Here is a 19,128-nt window from a genome sequence, read left to right on the forward strand (position 1 = left end):
TGCCACAGCGGAGGGAGGAGAGGGAGGGGACAGGCCTGTTTGTGACAAAGAGAATCGTCCCGATCTTATGACTCGAGAAACTCGTGACCATATAAAAACTGATAATTGGAAATCATGCAGGAAATAGCTTAGAAAACTTGTGCAACAACAACACAATAACACATTTGCACCAAATAAAAAAACAAACAAATTGCCTGACTCACGTGCACGCTCCCAGCAGACGAAGTAGCCGGAGTTAGAATACAACTTTGCTGCATGAAACTAGACAGTTAACCTCTCAACCAAGGAGCAACAATGGCAATTATTTGTTCCCTTAGCTGTGATGATCTGATGATGATGTCATTTTTTTTTTCAGGGAAGATAGTCCTCACGGTTGCCATGGGAACTTGGTTAGGCACCTATTCGATGCTCCAGACAAGTCTCCCGCTTCTGCACATCAGCAAGGTCGTTCCTGTCTGTGTAGTTGCAACACGCCTTTGTGTGACAGACTGCTCACCTGCAGTGTAGCATCTTGACCCTGTCTGGAGGGAAAGACTGTCTTTGTCAGGTTTCTACTACTGCAAAGACATGTGGGAAAATAAAACAATACAAATGCAGGGTGTTTGTTTTGAGCGTGTGGGTTTTAAATTTTTTCCTGCTACTTTCAGGGTTTTTAAATTAGTCGTCTTCCATTTTTATGCGACTGTGTGTCTGCAAACCTGCTCTGAACTTCTTCAGCACTGTAGTCAAGTATGGGAACACTGCATCCACTGACTGCCTGCACTGGACTAGACTCTGCAGCTGTTTGGAAATAAGGAAATAGTAATCAATATAGTGACTTAAAGGAAATAGCTGTTGCACCTATATTACGCAAATTGATAGGCATTATTAAGACTGTGGTATTAATGACTCCTCATACATTTTTTTGACTTTATAAAATGCCTCACTGCAGTAACAGGAAATGACATAGAAAATAAATAATGGAAAACATTTATTTCTTCAGTCTTCATCATCAAAATCTAAATAACAGACAACTCTTACTTATATCAGTAAAATCAGCATTAATGTTTCTATATGAATAGGTTAAGGATCTACACGTGACTGAAATAAAAGATCCAGACAAAAGAGAGTTCCTTTGATTTTCTTTATTTCTTTCTTTCAATAGATTTTACACTATCTTGCTGGAACCAAAGAAACATTTTGACTATAGAAACATAAAATAGCACAAAATATATGCAAAAAAAGAATACATTGAAAAATGATTACATTGAAACTATAAATCTGATGAGGGTCTTCTTGTCAATTTGTCTTTATGTTTTTACTTTGTTGCTGGGGTACACTGCAACAGTGATGGCACAGGCAGTCACAAGTCCTAGACCTGCAGTCTCCGGTGTAGTGCCATCTGCTGGCTAAAGCTGTGAAATACGAGCTCCAAACTGTTCCATTGTAAGGCAATGGGACGAAAAGATCTCACTACGGGTTTTAGAGACCGGAGGTAAAGGTCAGTGACTGCTCCCTGTGTTGCAGTCGCCCCCTTTTGGCCTGGTGATGCGCACGTTAAAACCTTAAAAAAATGATTTTTTTTAGATACAAAGATTATATTTGAAATGAAACTGAGAAGGGATTTGAGAAGAGAGACCCATTCAAGTCTCTTCTGTAAATTTTTAATAAGAGCTCTTAAAAACATAAAACCTTAAGCACGATGGACTCAAGATAAGGCAAAGTGTTTGGATAAGCTGAGTCTGCTCAGTTGACCAACTGCTCAGAAAGTGCTTACATTTTTCTTTTTTCCATCAGTCAATCATTGCCGACACATTTCAAAAAAAGAAAAAGAAAAACATTACATCTCAAGAGGATTTCCATACACAAGGGCATCGTGGGTCACCAAATGAGGACATTTTGTGTACAGACTTTTTTTTTCCACTAGAAACATTCAGTACGTTATCATTTAGTAAGAAAAGAAAATATTGTTTTCCCATGCAACATGTTGAATTAAAGTTATTTACCGGTAGTATCTGCTTTTGATTGATAAACAGATGTACTGTACTAGCAGGAAATGAAAAACAGATCACATCTTTAAAGAATATGAAAAGTGCAATCCTTAACTCTAGTGATACATACGCCTCGAATAAAATGTCGCAGTGTGGAACCTAAAGGTCCTTTGTCGGGGGGAGAGCTGTACATCAACTTATTAATTTATAGATTATTTAGTTCTTATATATATATTTATATATAATCTATGTAACATTGATGACTTTAAATCTATTTAAGTGTTACAGTCACAGCACTATAGAGGCTGTTATTTGCTAATGAAAATATTAGGTCATTGTCATAATCTCAGTGAAGAATAAGAAATGTTCATATCTTCTTTACAATCTACCTTGTGTTCAGTGTTCTAGCAAAAACAAAACAAAAATCAACTTAACAATGTCATTTACAAAAATACCGAACTTTAGTAATTGCAACATTTGGTTGCCACAGCAACAACTTAATATTGTTATGAAATACTATTTTACTAGAGTGAAAAGTACATCTTTTTTTAAATTTTCATCTCTTTTTTTGGTAAAATGTCATCTATACAATAAACATTTTTTTTCCCAACAACACAAGCAACTCTATAACTATGCTCATTGCTGCAACACCGTGATCTTTATATCGATGAGAAGGCAAGAAAGATCCAGTAGCTTTCTACGGGTGGGACGACTTTTAGACCCCCGCCCCTCAGACGTGTGCGACTTCTCATTCGCTGACCTGACAGGTTAGACCTTTAAATGACCAACCGTGCAGAATGTAGCACAGCTCAATAAATTACATTCATTTCAAAATAGAATAGTTTACAACATTGTTTTTGACTAAAATTTGACCAAGAGTAACGTAAGATAAATTACAACAAAATAGAACTTTTACCTCCTTCCACAAATATTACATACAAATCAAAAATCATGTGAAGACAATCAAAGTGAATGAGACCAAATGTGGAAGCAGAGTGAAGAACTCTTGCTCCAAAAGGTATGACTGTGGATTGTCAATGTGAATCAAGCACCATGAAATTACATCAGAATTTTGGAATATGGGAAAATAAAATTTAGTGTCATGAGTTTAAACATGTGGTTGGTGAGATGAAACAACTGAGGAGGACTGGTCTGAAATAATAGAATAACCTTTTATGGTCTTGACTGAATAAAAACAAACTGATTGTTCTGGGAGATGGAGGTGGTGGAGGGTTTTAGGGGGATTCAAACATACCTTGATAGTAGACACAACACAAATTTTAAATAACTTTGAATACATTTCTAGAACTATGAATATAAACTCTCAAAATAAGAGACACTTTACATACATTACACAGTTTACAATACATTTTTTTCTCACTCACGTTCCTCATGTAAACTACTCAAACCATGGTAAGAAACAATGGTACACCATGAAAGTCACCAAACATTCTACAAAGCTATTTTTGATTTGTCGTTTCTTTAACTTCTTTTTGTTTTTCGATAAAGTCACTTGTGATGTTAATGAACATGGTTACTAGAAAACCCGATTCCAGTAACGATTCGCAAAATGTGATGTCTTTCCCGGAAAAGTCCCATGTCAGCTTCTGACAGCCAGTGTGTTTGTGTCTGTGACTTTTAGTGATACACTCTGGATGCATGTGTTGTTGATGAGCATTTTTAGGCACTTCTACAGTTTTCTAAAATGGAACAGGATTATCGGTGATAGTAGGGTTGGACAGGACAACCGACGGTCACAGATAGCCCTCCAGTCGAAGTTCAAGTTATCTTTTTTGCTTGACGAGCGTCGTCAAATGCACCGTTTTTTTTTGTTTAGTTTTGTTTTTTTTAGTTTTTTTTTTTAGTCTTAGCACTTAAATCCCTCACCCCGCCCCTCAAAAAAAACTCTCCGACCAGGCCTGGTGTTATCATCACCTGCTAGACCTCGCTTCAAGTCCCAGTCTGCCGGCAGACCATCAGTCTCCAGATACGAACACACATGCACACACACACACAAGGCTTGGTATGTCTGGAACGAACCCTCAAGCTTTGTTAAGCCCTTGGCACAGACCCGAGCCTTTAGGCTTTGCGGTAATGGCCACGACTAACACTGGGCACTGTCTTCCCCCTGTCCTGACTGCATGCAAAAATCCGTGCACAATCTATCCCACCACTCCTCCAAACAAAAGCACCCAAACATACAGAATAAAGGGTGCGTTCTCAGCAGCTTTCGCGATGGCAAAAGAAAAAGACTTTGTCTGGGTGTTAAAAATGTGGCCCTGCACTCTGGCAGGTTGATTCCTTTGACCTCTTCCAAGCCGCAAACTTTGGCAAGATGTTTTCCGGAGATGAAAAGTTGGCAGGGGCGAAGGAGGGGAGGATAAGCTTCATCATGGCATCTTAACAGCATCTGGGGCAGAGGAGGGTCATGGAGGAACCCTCGCAGGGGACAGTCACATTAAGAAAACATGAGCCTGTCTGCCCCAAGGACATTCAAACTTCGTAGAGAGAGAAAAAGCAAAGACCGCGAGATGAAAACCCTCTTCAGAGCGCCAAGCGCGTTGGTGTGGTTGTGCACGGGTTTTCTGTGACTCTTCCTGTTTTCCCACTTCCACACTAAGCACTATATTTCTCATATAGTGCAAATCGAGCATCTTTTTTTTCCCACTAACCAAAGGGATGAACATTGTGCAGAGGTTTTTAGAATAAATATGAAAGAGAGGGGATCCACGGTACTTTGGGCGAACAGTTGTTAAAATGACCTCTATAGTGTTTCTGCTATGTATGTAGTACTATACATAAGAATATTTTTGACTTTTTCATGTTAATAATTTTTTCTAGCAATACATACAGTATATATCTTTTTTTTTCTGTGTGTGTTACACCGGCACTGCAGTTCTTACGGTTAAATTGAAGTGTTACACTCTTAGCATGCAGGTTGCTGGACCTCTATGGGAGAGGCAAGGTAGTATTTACACAGGGGCTGTTTTGGGTTTCCCAGTGCAGCTTCGTGACACTCCGTTCCCTTCCTGACATTTATTTCAGGATAATCTGGAGGAGAGAGACAGAGAGAAGCAAAGAAGGGAAGGAGGGGAGGGGAGAAGACCTTAGTTTAGTTGACCTGTAAGAGACAAAAGTGTTTGAAATCTGCATTTTCACCAGTTAAAACATACAATACACTTCACATAAGTCGACAAACTGCTGCTTTTATTGTGTCTGGTGTCTCTGGATCAAATGATATTTGTCTTTATTTCTGCCTGTTTGAGACCTCAGTATGGTTCAAATGAAGTGGTGGAACAGCACCATACTAAACAATTTTGAAAAGTGTACGGAGGCATGAAAGTAGGCGGAATTCGCTTTTTTCCATTCTGGGATGAGTTGCTTCAGTTAATCAGTTTCAGTTTTTTCCCCTCTGCACAGACAAAATTCAAGCAACGTGTTACTTAAAGCCACGTGACAAGGTTTACCTCACTCGTTGGACAAATAAGGAGGAGAAACTGATAAGGTAAACACAGGAACGTCCTGACGAAGATCCTGTCCTGCCCAATTACCAAGAAGATAATTTGGTGTTGTCCAGGTCAGACCTTGATTCCTTCTCCGCCTATCTGCTAGGTGACTATGGCTTGAACGCACTTTAGTTGGATTAGATTGAGGTTCGAACTAGGGAAAAAAGATAAAATCAAATCAAATGAATGTTGCTTTGGTCCACACGTCCTTAAGATCTCTTGGTTCACTTGTCACACAACTTCAGTCTCTGCAACACCTTGGAAGAAATACATAAGAGTGTCTGGAGAGCGTTTGCGGGGTTGCAGAGTGATGCAGCTATGACCTCATGCTATCTGCTCCACTTCCAAATGAGGCCACTTTAAAAAAAAAAAAAAAAGTATAAACGCTCTTTGTCACGGTCGGACAACACATTATACGACCTGGTTTAGCAAACTGAGACCTGTGGGGCTCAGGCAGGAGGAGTTTACCACCACAACTGAGACTGACTGTGGTATTTTGTTGTGGGAAAGCCACCTGTCTGGTGTTTCATGCAGATAAGAGCAAAAGATCCAGTATAATTGGCAAATAGCATTTGACCCAGGTCTGGTCACATCTGTGTGTATTCTCCCGTTAGGAGATAAAGACAAATCAACCACACAACAAAGAGAGGAAGGGAAAAGAAAAAGAGGAAGAGAGGGAGAGAGAGACTGGTCTATGGGGGAGAGACAGGTAGAAGAGCTGCTGGCTGCCATCATGTGGTTGCAACTGGCAGCAAGCCAACGCAGAACAAAGACACATGGTGCTTGTTAACGGACAATAGATAGGAGCCAGCGAAGGACAGAAGCCACTGTTCACATCACACATCACAGCAGCTCACCCCGGGTGGAGAGTGTGTGATGTGCACAGGCTGAGAAGACAGCCTGCTACACAGTGCAGTATGGATATAGGAAGGGAAAAAAAAATCTATATAAATATCACCGGGTGCCAGAGGGGTGGGATTAACCAGATAAGACAGTACACCCCACCCGTCTGGTACTGCAGGTGGCTGAAAACAAACGCCAAGAATTGTTCCTGGGTCCTGTTTGTCTTGGATTTGGTGCAGTGTTACTTGCAGCATTTAAGAAGGAGAGAGACAGCACTCGCCACTGTGAGATGGCAGAGGAAGATGTGGCTAATTGGATAATTAAATGTGATTAAGTGTGAATTATAGAATCAAGGTGGAGGTTTAAACTTTTTTTTTTTTTACCAACTAATATCAGATTTTTATTCTAATTGCATTGGATCTTTGTGACCTTGCGCGTTCATTTTTAATAACTGTGACTAGAACAATAAGAGGTTTTCCCCAGAGGAAGGTAAGAGATTGAACCCTGGTCCTGTAGCTAAAGAGCTCTCTGCTTCTATTTTACTCTGATAAGTCGTGCTCCCATCCCAGCAGACAGTACAGCAGTGTAAACCCTGCAGAGTGTCGTGTAACGCCACATTCAGACACTAGAGGGCGCTGCAGCGTTTACAATGTCCAGTGAAAGCGGTGACGTTACCAGACATCCCAGTACTGCAACCACATGGTTAATAAAGGCTGGGACATGGAATGACGTGATTGGTTCTTCCCTGTCATGTCACAATAACAGTTCAGAGGGTCACGAGTTGACCAGACTCTGAACCTCTCCTCTCCCTCTATGCATCTGTATTATTATTAGTGCACTGTTGATCTCATTTATCTAAAGACACAGTCGACGGGTTTGATTCTTTTTGCCTCTAACATCTTGATGATCACTTAATCCTCCTGTTCTTTGGCCAAAAATCTGGATCAAAGAAGCCACTTTATAAATATGGGCGTGCTAATAGCTGATACTAACAAGCTAGCACTAGTAGAAACTCAGGATTTACAGCTCAAAGTTAGATAGATTGTTATTGAGCAAAAGCAGCATGTGGCATTTAATAATAAAAAAAAAAAATCAAGTCACAACCTGGGAGTTTATTCTGAAAAATCATCCAGTTGAGGAGAAACTAAACGAGGCATGCTCTGTCTGCAGTACAGCTGGTGAATATAAGTGTTAACTATGTCCGAGCTGGAGGAATCTTAATGCAGGGCGGGGTGGGTGGAGAGAGAAAGAGAGGAGGGGGAGGAGAAGGGGAGTGGGGGGCAGACGGAGACAGACAGCGAGGGCTGACGTCAGTGTTTCTCTGGCTCCTTGTCCCACATGCATCTTTAAAGAGCAGCTCTGCTTCCTGCTGCTACTGCTGCTGCATGCCAATTACAGGAAGAGACGGTGACTCACAGGAAGTGCATACACTGATGGTCTATGAGGAGTAATAAAGCACGAGGTACCAGGGCCAGATCCTGGGTCCATGATGGAAAAATTATTAATTCTCTGTTTTTATTTATTTATTTACTTTTTAAATTAACCTATTGTTTTAATTTCATTTATTTCTTATCCATATATATTGTCTCTGGACATAGACTCTGTAAGACCAAAGACTAAAAGAAGAACAGCGGTAAAAAAAAAAAAGAAAAAAAAGTGGATACTGGTCTCTCCTACTGGCGCAAGCCGCCTTATAATCAAAGTGTTTAATTTTACAATCAAGGTTTATTAAAAAACTAAAAGAAACACATATGAAACACATTATGAATGCCCTGTTGTGGGCGCACTTGTTGAAAATGACGATTGTTTTCCAGTTGCAATTCCACCTTCCTCTGTGTGTCCTCAATTCACCTCTATACAGGACTACCAGTAAATGATTGCCAGCTGTGTAAGGCCAGAGTGCCAGCATTGTGCTGAAATTTCCAGGTTTAAAATGGGGCACACATGCGTCACTCTGGCATTCAAACCTGGCCCAGCTTCCCTGGCTCCTGCTGACACGCAGCAACAGGAGAGCCGCCGATCAGAAGCCATTTTTAGACGACTTGTGTGATCGCTTTTCCTGTCTGTCCAACCCTGACATGCCCGACTCGTAATTCATATTTATCCTCTCTTTTATCCTTCGACTAGGAAAAGGTAAAAAGGTGAAACCGGAGGGGGGACGGGGGAACAGGAAAAGATCCAACATGGTGGCTGTTACCAATTGTCGTGTGTTTTTTTTTTTTTTTGCTTGAATGTGTGTGTTTGCGTAGCACACAAGCAGTACAGATGACGCCCCTACTGCAGATGGAGAGGCTTATTTGACAACAACAAGAAAAAGTGGAAAATAAAACTTAAAACAGAACATGCAAAACAAAACCAGGAAGTAGTGCAACACAACACAACTACTACTTTGCAAATGTGGGAGCTCTGAAGAAGTGCTTACATGGGGAGCGCAGTATGGGGCTGTTTTTTTTTTACTAGAAAGGTGATAAACTGTGCTGGCACCTGTTTGCTCAGGTAGCCCCCCCTCCCTCCGCCGCCTGCTATTATTAATGCTCCTGAAAACACCCACGCGTGAGCACGTCCGGTGGGTCGGGAGGGGCTGGGTGTGAGCTGTGGCTCAGCTGGAGGTTCCTGCAGCTCGCTATCAAAGGGCAGTACTTATTCAGAGCTCCGGGGACTGATGAAAGAAAGCTTTAAAAGGAGCAAACCTGATTGGCTGGTGCTGTTGCTGCGTAGGGGACACTTGTGGCAGGAGTTGTTGCTGCAGAGACAGTAGCAGGCGTAGCACTGTACATCATTGGGACTTTGTTTTGAGGGTGGGAAAGGGGAGGTGGGGATGGGGGAGAGGGAAGGAGGTGGTAGCAATGGACAGGTAGGTGGAGCGTTATGGTAACGGTGGCAACAGTTGTTATTGTGTGTGTGGTGTGTGTGTTTATATGTGTGTGCACGTAGGTGTATGTGTGCGTGTTTTAAGGGTATTTGATGTTGTTGTGCAGGTGGTGTTGGTGGAGGAGGAGGAGGTGGTGGTGGTGGTGGCGGATGTTACAGAGAGCCAGCAAGCCATCGTTAGGGTTACACCGGCAGATGGCATGCAACCATTCACAATGCAAAGCAAGGAGGACAGAAAGAAAGAAAGAAAAAGAGAGCATGGGAGAAAAAAACAAAAAAAAACAAGAGGAGAGAAGCTGATTACAATCACAAGTAAGGAAATTTATATGGAAAATCAGTTTGCTGTTTTTCCCAGAGAAGTTAAGGAGCACAAGACACCAATTACAATGAATCAATGGCGTTTTTGGCAACAGGGATGGGAATTTGATTTTTTTTAGTCCATGTGGGCTGACATGATGCACAGTAGGACGATGCCAGAAACCCAGACGGCTACTTCACTGTGAATGCCAGAATCATGAAGCTCTGATGGATTGTGGTTAATACTTTGTTCAAAATAATAAATAAATCGTTTTTTCTTAGTCGCAGGACTCACTGTTTGGCCGACTGGGGCTTGAATGTCTAATTCCCATCCCCTCATTGCAGAGACAAAAGCTCCAGTTCTGCATAATTTCTCTGGGAAAACTGATTTAAATTTCCTGATCAACACAGCACAGCAAACAGACAGTAGCTATCCTACAGCTTCAGAACAAACAGATCAGTCTGCAGTATTTTATCTACACAAACATTTTTAATCATAAACAGTCATTAGCAAAGAAAGTCAGACGGGAAACAAGGGCTGAAAGTCACAGCTCTTCCAGGTGACACAAAATGGACCCGACGTCATATCTCAGCTTTAATGACAATTTCCCTGAACAAGTTTTAAAAAAGGTTTCATCAGCGCCACAGGCGGCGAAGCGGTGACCTTTTGTCTCACCTGCAAGGGCTGCAGCTACTGCCCACTCATCCCACTCCACCCACCCCGCACACTCCCACCTACATCAAACAGTTGTGTGTGAGAGAGCAAAGGGAAGGGCGAGACCTACCAAGACTGCTAGCAGGAGTCATGCACAAGACTGACCCTGTTGTGTTCATGCAGAGAAAGACAGGGAGAGAGGGAGGGAGACAGAGAGAGGGAGAGAGAGAGAGAGAGAGGAGGAAATAAATGGGTTAATTGAGAGGGAGGAGAACAACAAGGTTATACAAGACAAAAAAAAAAGGCAGCTCAGATGCTACGGTTACAGTGGTGCTGTCAGCAGGTTATGGATGCAGTACACGGTAGCAAGCAGAGGAATTCCCTCCATCAGTCATCCTATTAGTGAGAAAATACTATTTATATACAGCTGCTGTGGCTAAATCAAACATCGTTACACCGGGGGATATGACAGCGCAGCCAGGTCCAGCAGGGTGCAATGCCGGGTCTTTGGATACATATGCAGACGTAAAGGAAGGAAATGTTGGAAAACGCGCCACTTATATAATATTATCTGATATGTACTTTGTTTACTTCTCTTCCTCTGCTTTTAGTTTCTCCATTTTTTTTTTGAGTGGACTCTTTCCTCACACATGCCAAAGGTCTAAAGTCAGGGAGTGCAGTAGTAGAGTCCACTGGGACGCCTCCCTGATCCCACTGGACCAAACTGGTGCCAGATACAGTTTCTGCACATTTCAGAAGCAACATGGCTCAGTTTTAACACTGGTTCAATCCATGTTTCCTGCTTCTTCTATACAAAGATCTACAAATTGTGAATTTACAGATACTATAAAAACATTTTCTATGAAATCTCTTGACTCGGAGAGAGGATAACAGAGGTGACAGAGCCACACAACAGCAGCATCATGCAGGGTCAGTACAGTGATGTGCACAGGCGTCTATCCAGTCAAACGGGGATGGGTGGGGTTTACTCCATTCAAACAACTCAAAATACAAATTCATTACAGTAAATTTCAAATGCTCTCATGAGACCGTGGCACACATTTCCCTCATTATAGAGAAACTCCACCCATCTGAAATGTAGCAGATTAGTGGGAATAAAACATAGGTTTTCAAACTTAAGCTACTACCCTGCACACAGATACAAGGGGAGACGGGGGAGGGGCTGACACAGAAAGAGCAGGTAGAAAGCAGATGAGGGACAGGAGTCTGGCTACAGGCTGCTGCATTAGCTGCAGTTAACTTATTTAGCAGGTGACCCAAGGGCGCTGGGGCGACTGTTAGTTCTTGCATGAGGAGTACACACACACACACACACACAGAGAGTGTTTTGTTTGGGGCCAAAGAACTGAAGTGGAATAAGGGAGCAGAGCTGAATTAATTTGAGAAAATTGGAACTAAATTGCTTTTGTAAATGGGATTCTTTTCCCCCCAATATCGATGTCAGTCAAGACAGATTAAACACACACTGAATTAGGCTGCAGTTACTCCCAAAAAAAGAAGCCATCCAGCCCTGACACTGGCGCCTAAAGAAAGTTACACAGCCTTTGTGTTGGAAACAACTGGGCTTATGTTATGTTTGACAGGTGTATCATATTCATAATGGGGGTTATACTGTAAATCATATCTTTACCTTCCTCCTCATAACTATTATGCGTTACCACACACCGACTTGCTGCAGCTCTTTATGTGTGCCACTCAAAATAATCCCTTTCAAAAGGAAATATGAACTTCACTGATCATGGGAGAATCTCACAAAGACAAGTTCGTGACAGAGGGTTAGCTGGGCACGTTCAGTGTGCCTGCATGCTCTGCATACCTATGAGTGCATCTATCTGCGTGTGTGTGTGTGTGCCGGGTGTGCTGATGGAGAGCTCTTACCTGTGGGAAAGAAAGTGGGTTGCTGGAGCTGTGCGTTGGCCAGCGCCTGCTGGTAGTGCATAACACTGTGGTTGAACAGGGAGCTCGCTCCGTTGCTCTTCTCAAGTGTTGGTCTCTTTGGTAGGGGCTGGAGGACGCCGTGGGGGAACGCCTAGCCACCGAAAACACACACACACACACACGCACACACACAACAAGAGCACAGTAGATTGGAACTGGATACTTAAAACAAATCAACACTGATATTTGTATGTTATTTGTCTATGCACAGCACAACAAGGTAACACCGAAACTTGCTGTAACTATCACAAGGACAATGAGAAACTACACCATAGCAAGGCATCAACAGCACATTAAAGAAAACAGAGTGATAACTGGAATTATTTTAACATTACATCGTAGTTGTAAGTAACAAATGTACAGTACAATCTAGAATTGCTACTGGTGTTTATAAATCATAAATATTAACTTTTTTTTTTTACAGGGTTTCACAAAAACAAAAGAGCCAACTTAAATTTTGTGAGTGGCTACAGTACAATTAAAGAAGCTACATGCAAAGCAAAAGGTGAAAGGTCAAAGTACCAGGTCTACAGTTGCCTCGAGGGGTCGCTTCATTGCTTTGGCAGTCGACTGAGTCTTTAATTAGCAGGCAGCGAGCACATGATGGCAGTGGGCCAATGGGATTCAAGCGTATTAACATACAGGTAACAGCAAGCAGAGGTGCGTCATGGGGGACAGCATTGCATTGTGGATAGGTGAGAAGGAAAAAAACAAAAACAAAAATAATCTGAATGCAAGTATACCACATACAAAACAATAGGCATGCACATAAACAAAAAACTGTTTTGTTTACTTTAAAGAAACATTGCTACTTTTTTGAATTAGTACAAAAGCAAAAAAAAAGCATCTACATTAACCTTTGGTTAAAAAAGCAAGATTCTATGATGTACTTCAAAACTACTGGGAAAGCATTTAGTAGTAACGTCAACTACTTCTGAACAAGTAAATCAACTTGTTTAACATCTACGCAAGAACAAAATGCAGTAAGGTAAACAGAGATGATTCAGACTAGAAATACTGAACTGACACTTGATGTGAAATCTGAACAGAAGCTCTCCTTCAAAGTGGGATTCTACAGTCTCTACACACACAACAGTCACAGTGCTCCTGGATTAGTCTATTTGATGAGTGTGTGAGGTGCGTTAGGGCCAGATAAATGTCTAAAAACACCCACAACAGCTTGGGATGTGAGTGTGTTCTGGCCGAAGCCCCTCAGGTTATTCACCTCAGTCCTCAGCGACTGGATCTGGACACATTTGTGTGATCAGATTTTAAACTAAGGAGAAACATGATTACTGGTAGCAAGAGGAGACTAATAATGAATCCAGACGATGCTAACGAAAAGAGTCACATCCTTTTCTGTGGTGGTGTCAATTGGCATCTAGTTAAAGCTATGGAGACAAATCCTCAAACTAAACCTGCATCATGAGGGCATGTGGCCTGTTAGTGTGATTGATGAACTTGGGGGAGGTGACACAATGTGAGGCGCAGTTACACTTCAATCACAGAATGTGGAGCTCTGTTTATTCCTACCTTCGTCCTAAATACAACAACGATATCTTTAATTATAGAGGCAATTAAATCGCAAATGTTTATGCAACTAATTTCAGTTTGACGCCGAGCTAATGAGGTAGTAATAGGCGTTTTATTTATTTTGAGGATTCGCTTTGGTTAATTCATTGAAAACCGACCTTACATTTGATGTTGCTGTGAGTAGAAAAAACAAAACAAAACAAAAATGACATGGATGGGATGAGCACAGCACTTAAGGGGTCCATGCGCAAGCCTCTTGCTTCATGTATGTGGATTTTCTAACAGTACACATCCCATTAAAGAGTGCAGTGTTGCAGTGTTAACAGACTTGAACATTGTGGTTAGTTCAAATGGAAGATGGGCCTATTAAAGTGACATGAAAAGAAAGATGACTGCATTCCACTTGCAATGAAGAAGAAGATCACAGCATGGAAAGCAACACATAATGTGGCACAGTAAAACAACATAATCTCAATAATAGGATTTTCTCACTGTGTCTGTTAATGTGTATCCTTATCTACAGTAACCTTCATCTTATTTGTTTTAGACTAAAAAAAAAGTGAATTATGGGTAATGATATTACCTATTTGCAGCAGTGCAGCAATACACGTTTTATGGGTCTCTGTTTCAGCTTTAGGCTAAGAGCTAAAAGAAAATTGGATTAAAGGTGCTGACTAAACAAGTCATTGTCCTAAGGTTAACCCTCCTCACCTCTAGCACAGCTTGTAATTGCTGACGGTAAACTGGGAATTAGGTCATAAAGTTGATAAAGTGGGGCAAATATGCAACACAGGGGTATGAAGCATAGGAGGAAAAACACACTAGCAACACAAATTGAACCTTCTTTGATGATGCATTTTGTAGCTGATGGTGAAGTTGTTGAGCTAAGGTAGTCCTGGTGGAGTGCTGACAGGTTTATCAAGTCGTAGTGCCTTGGGGGCCTCAGGCTCCTTTTTATTTATGCATGTTTTAATTCCTTGTTTTGTTTTGTTTTCCTTTTCCTACTTTAATGCAGCTGCTACCATTTGCACAAATAAAAACTAACCTGCAGTCATGGTCACCTTATCATCCACACCGGCGTGGATCATGGAGGAAAAGACAGGGAGAGCAAGCAGCAATGGAGCCAGCCAATGAGAGAGGTATGTGCAACGCATAAAGCATGCCCATGCCATGGAGGAAACAAGTCAGTCAGCACACTGGCGCAGTACAAGGTGTGCGAGTGCAGCAGCCAAAAGGACCATTCAAAAAGAAGCCACTCAGAGCCTGGAGGAGGGTGGGGCACAGCCAAGACACACTGCCAAACCCTTCTTGCTGTCTGCCTGCCTGTCTGTCCTGTCTGTGGCTGCACTTCTGCTCGTCTCTCTACCTAGCTCTCTCCTCCTCAGCCCTGCTGGGGGATTTTTCCACCTAAAGGCAGAGGAGGGTAAACCCCCACCCGCGATTTTACATCCTCATCCATCCCTGATTCAATTTGCACTGATCTGCAGAGAGCCGCACTTATCATTGAGAGCACGGGGGGGTGGGGGGTTGGGATGCGGGGTGAGCCAGCACATTGTCTCTATATGAACCAAGGGCATTAGAAAATAAAAAGCATGCTGCAGTGAGATAATAACAGATTGTTCTTGCAGCATTATACTGGTGCATTTAGGTCTCACTAAACCCTGTTTATAGTATACAAAGGCCTCACTTTGGGATGACTATTGTTAGTGTACACTGGAGTCCACTAGAAAAAACCAGCAGAGATGGGTATGTTTTACAGTAATAAAGCAGTGCTCCACATTTTATGTTAGTGCGTATGTGTGTATTCAGTGAGCCTGTGTGTGTTTACTTGTGTTTTAAGTAAGTAATCACAAAAAAAAAAAAACTTACTCTAATTTCAAAATAGTTATGGTGTATTGTGTTGGACTGTGTGATCAGTGCATAATCCAGTTTAAACTATTTGTGCTACGTAAATATACTAGAATATGTTGTGTTTTCTTGCTCTTATACAACTGTAAAACCTTCAACAATAACTCTTTTATTGCACACACTATAAAAGCCTCCCATGATTCTACAATAAAACGCAAAGATCTTACTGAAAGGTTCAAATTATACTGCAAATAGGTGTTATAAAATGGCCTTCTTGTCTCTGACCTCACACAATCTTTCTCTATAAGTACTCTAAACAAGCAGAAACCTTGTGAGATTTGCTTGGATACTACTAAGACAAGTGTAAGTGTGTTTCCTGCACAAAGTACAGTGGGTCGGCTGTAGTGCCGTGCTCACCATGGCTGCAGCTGTGGCGGCGGCTTGCGCAGCCACAGCTGTCTGGTTGGCCTGGTGTTGGGCGGCCTTAATCTTGGCCTGCAGGTGGGCCGGGGGGTGGAAGTACTTGCACTTCTCACGGGAGCAGCGGCTCTTGATGTAGTCCATGCAGACGGTGACCGTGTTGTCGCTGGTGTCGATCATGGGGCTGTCGCTCGGGTGAGCGAAGCGACAGTCGGTCTCGCCGCGAGCGCAGTTGCCCCGCTGGAACTCACGGCAAACCTGGGAGCAGGAGAGTCAGGCGGACACACACACACACACACACACACACACACACACACACACACACACACACACACAAACAGATACACATGCACACAGAGATACAAACACAGATGTGTTCATCCAAAAAGAGAAACAAAGAGACACACAGAGAAACAGAAACTGAGAATGTGTAAAATATTCATAACATTGCATCATGTTCTTCCTTTTACTGTCTATATATCAACTAATGCAATGACTAAGACAGGTGACAAAAATATTGATGACAATATTAGATTTCCTGGTATTATGTGTGACTGTTTTTAAAATGAAAAACTCCACATACACAAATTAACTTCATCTTTCATAACGAGACATTTTGTGAGAAATAAATATACAAACATATTCAAAGCATAGCAGGAGGTCCATTCAAAGGCTTCACTTCGCTCTGCCGCTAATCTTTCAAAATTACAACTACTACGTTTTTTTCAAACAGACTTAATTAGTCCACATAAGACTCGGTATGAAAAAAATGTTAACACCATGTAACAAAACTGCAATGTGTGTCAAATCCAAATGATTGTGGAATCGCTGAACCAGTCAGTGTTCGAGTGCTCGGGGGCCGGGGCCGAATCACAGGGGGATCTGATTTGACTTGCACTCTGGGACTGAGACACACAAGAGTGTATAAACACACACACACACTGAACCACTCGTGCACACACACTCGGTTGTGTGCACACATGCTGGCTCTGTGTGTGGGTGTGTGTACGTGTCTCAGAGGAATACTGTTTCATTAGCGCCAACTTCCCTCAGTTGCTAAGTGATAGCAATCCGAGAGAAAAACATATACAGGCACACACCTACGCATCACCTCCAGGTCTTGGTTAGATTATTGTTTATCTTTGTAAATGTAGTGGAAAATAAAAACTCCCCCCCCCATGCACCGTTTCACAATCATCAAGCTATTCCCATTCACAGCGGTTAGCCAGAGGGCAGATGGAGATGGTTGAAGTAATTGTCCCTGTCTAACTGTGGATCTCAATCCAAGTACTAGTTTGTGTTGAGCAAATCTCAATTTATCATAATTTTTTCGCATCGTATTTCTGATACAAACCTTAATTGTTTCGGTTAGGGATAACACAATCAAGTGCCCAAAGATAATGCAGAGGTAACAAACTATCAAGGTGAGGGATTCGTTTTGTTTTTTTGTTGTTTTTCCTAGAAAATAATCATGTACTTTTCTGCTTTCAGCTCAAAATGAAGAAATTATACCGCCACAGACAAAACATAGATATCACGCTCAACAAACCATTACAGCAGTTAAACAATTCAGCAGCACAATTCATTAAATTGTGGCACAATAAGAAGCTTGTGTAATTTCAATAGAGTGAAACCATTTCAAGCTTTGCTTCTTTAAAAACAAGCCTTTCATGAGGCTTGAGAATCTCTTATTTGGGATTATGCCAAGGCAACTTAAAAGTATGTTGAGTCCTATAATTAGTTACTCATTAATGAAACAGAATGCTACACTTATCCTTTTGTCAGGCAGTTTATATAACAAGTTACTTTAATACAGCTAATACAAAGGTCAAATGTGTTTTAGCTTACAATTAGAAAGCACATCTCTATTGCTTTGTTGCTATATTCACTGGAAAGACATCACACATGTATTTGTTACTATTTTTGCAGACCTATGCAACCATGACGTTGCCTTGGAAATATTCTTGAGTTATAAATGCAACTCATTAGCAGTGCATAGCCAGCCATTGTATCTCCTTCACACTTTGAATCACAGTATGATGTTTTTCAAAATCATACTTCACACCTTCCAATAGAATTTAAGTTACGATTGGCTGTTTTGCTTGTTTTGTCTGAGAGGGAGTGGGAGGACTGTTATTTGGTGGGTCACCTCCAGCTTGTCGGTACGCAGCAGTTTCTGGTTAGAGGATGAGCCGGCGGTCACGGAGACAGGCGGGCTGCCGGGGACGATGACTGGGGTGCTGGGCAGGATGTCTGTGGGCACCAGGCCCATGCTGTGGGACATGGGAGTCAGGTAGGGTGTGTAACTCAAACCCGCAGTGGAGCCCAGGCCCTGGCTGACCGGAAACGTCTGCTGTAAACAGAGAGAGAGACGTTAAGTTTACAAACTTCTGACACCTCATCGGATGTTTTCTCATTAAAATATTCAAGCTGTCTTACTTGCTTTAGCTATTTTTATAATTTTAATTAAAATAGTAGAGAGATAAATGGAGGCACAACTAAGATTTTAAATGATGGATGTTTTGAGGGACAGTGGGAAATGGAGGGTGAAAGGCAAGGAGAGGGTATAGAGATGGAAAAGAGGAAATAAGTTAGAAGAAGGAGCCACTGGAGACAAATTAACAGGGAGAAGACAGGGACTGGTTTATGAGGAAAAAGTGGAAAGAGGGAGAAGTAAGGGTAAAAAAAAACAAGAGAAAGTTTTTTTTAACCTCTATGTATCCTGGGGAATTTTTTGCTGAGCTTTCATGTTCTTTTTCTGCTACGCCTGGTCTTACATTGATGCAGCTACACGTTCACACCTGGCAGCCGCCCAGTGTGCACACAGTCTACTGCTGCTGACTGCCGACTAACTCCCAGAGAAGAGCTGGGGAGTTTTTTTGCGCTTTGCTCAAGGGCATGTTGACAGCGACTGTGCGAACAAATTCATGATCTTCCAAGAAAAGCATCCAGAGAACGAGCTGATTAGAGAGGATGGATAATAAAAACATGTCCATCAGAGCCACGTGGTACTGAGCTGTAGCAGACTGCTCATATTTTCTCAGTGAATCATGTCTTGCTTGTAAGTTAACAGAGGTGCCAAGGCTGTGAAATATTAGGTGAGATTAAAAAATAGCATGCATGTAAAATATGCAAATATGCAATGATGCAAAATGTTGAATTCTCTTGAAGTGACGCAGTTTGATGTGTGATTGTGTTTTAAATGGGCAGAAAGCCAAACATTTTT

The 19,128-nt window shown here is 41.8% G+C and overlaps 1 protein-coding gene across 15 annotated transcripts in view; it reads right to left on the bottom strand.

Moving 5' to 3' along the window:
- Positions 1 to 1,109: 1,109 nt before the first annotated feature.
- Positions 1,110 to 19,128, bottom strand: part of LOC310999792 (muscleblind-like protein 2a) — a 53,191-nt gene continuing 35,172 nt past the window's right edge. For 3 of the 15 annotated variants that reach the window (XM_083990351.1, XM_083990344.1, XM_083990352.1), the window contains exons 4-11: positions 18,052 to 18,255; positions 15,900 to 16,160; positions 12,624 to 12,677; positions 12,042 to 12,192; positions 10,273 to 10,308; positions 9,010 to 9,104; positions 5,438 to 5,630; positions 1,110 to 5,021 (exon numbers count right to left, since the gene is read on the bottom strand). In XM_083990351.1, the coding sequence (XP_083846477.1) occupies positions 5,439 to 5,630; positions 9,010 to 9,104; positions 10,273 to 10,308; positions 12,042 to 12,192; positions 12,624 to 12,677; positions 15,900 to 16,160; positions 18,052 to 18,255 (993 nt within the window). In that variant the 3' untranslated portion in view covers positions 1,110 to 5,021; position 5,438. Of the gene's footprint in view, positions 5,022 to 5,437; positions 5,631 to 9,009; positions 9,105 to 10,272; positions 10,309 to 12,041; positions 12,193 to 12,623; positions 12,678 to 15,899; positions 16,161 to 18,051; positions 18,256 to 19,128 lie in introns of those variants that run through there. The other 12 variants (XM_083990353.1, XM_083990354.1, XM_083990357.1 and 9 more) reach the window with 12 other exon arrangements.

Source organism: Trachurus trachurus, assembly GCF_905171665.1.
Source record: "Trachurus trachurus genome assembly, chromosome: 2".
In the NCBI taxonomy this organism is placed as follows: domain Eukaryota; kingdom Metazoa; phylum Chordata; class Actinopteri; order Carangiformes; family Carangidae; genus Trachurus; species Trachurus trachurus.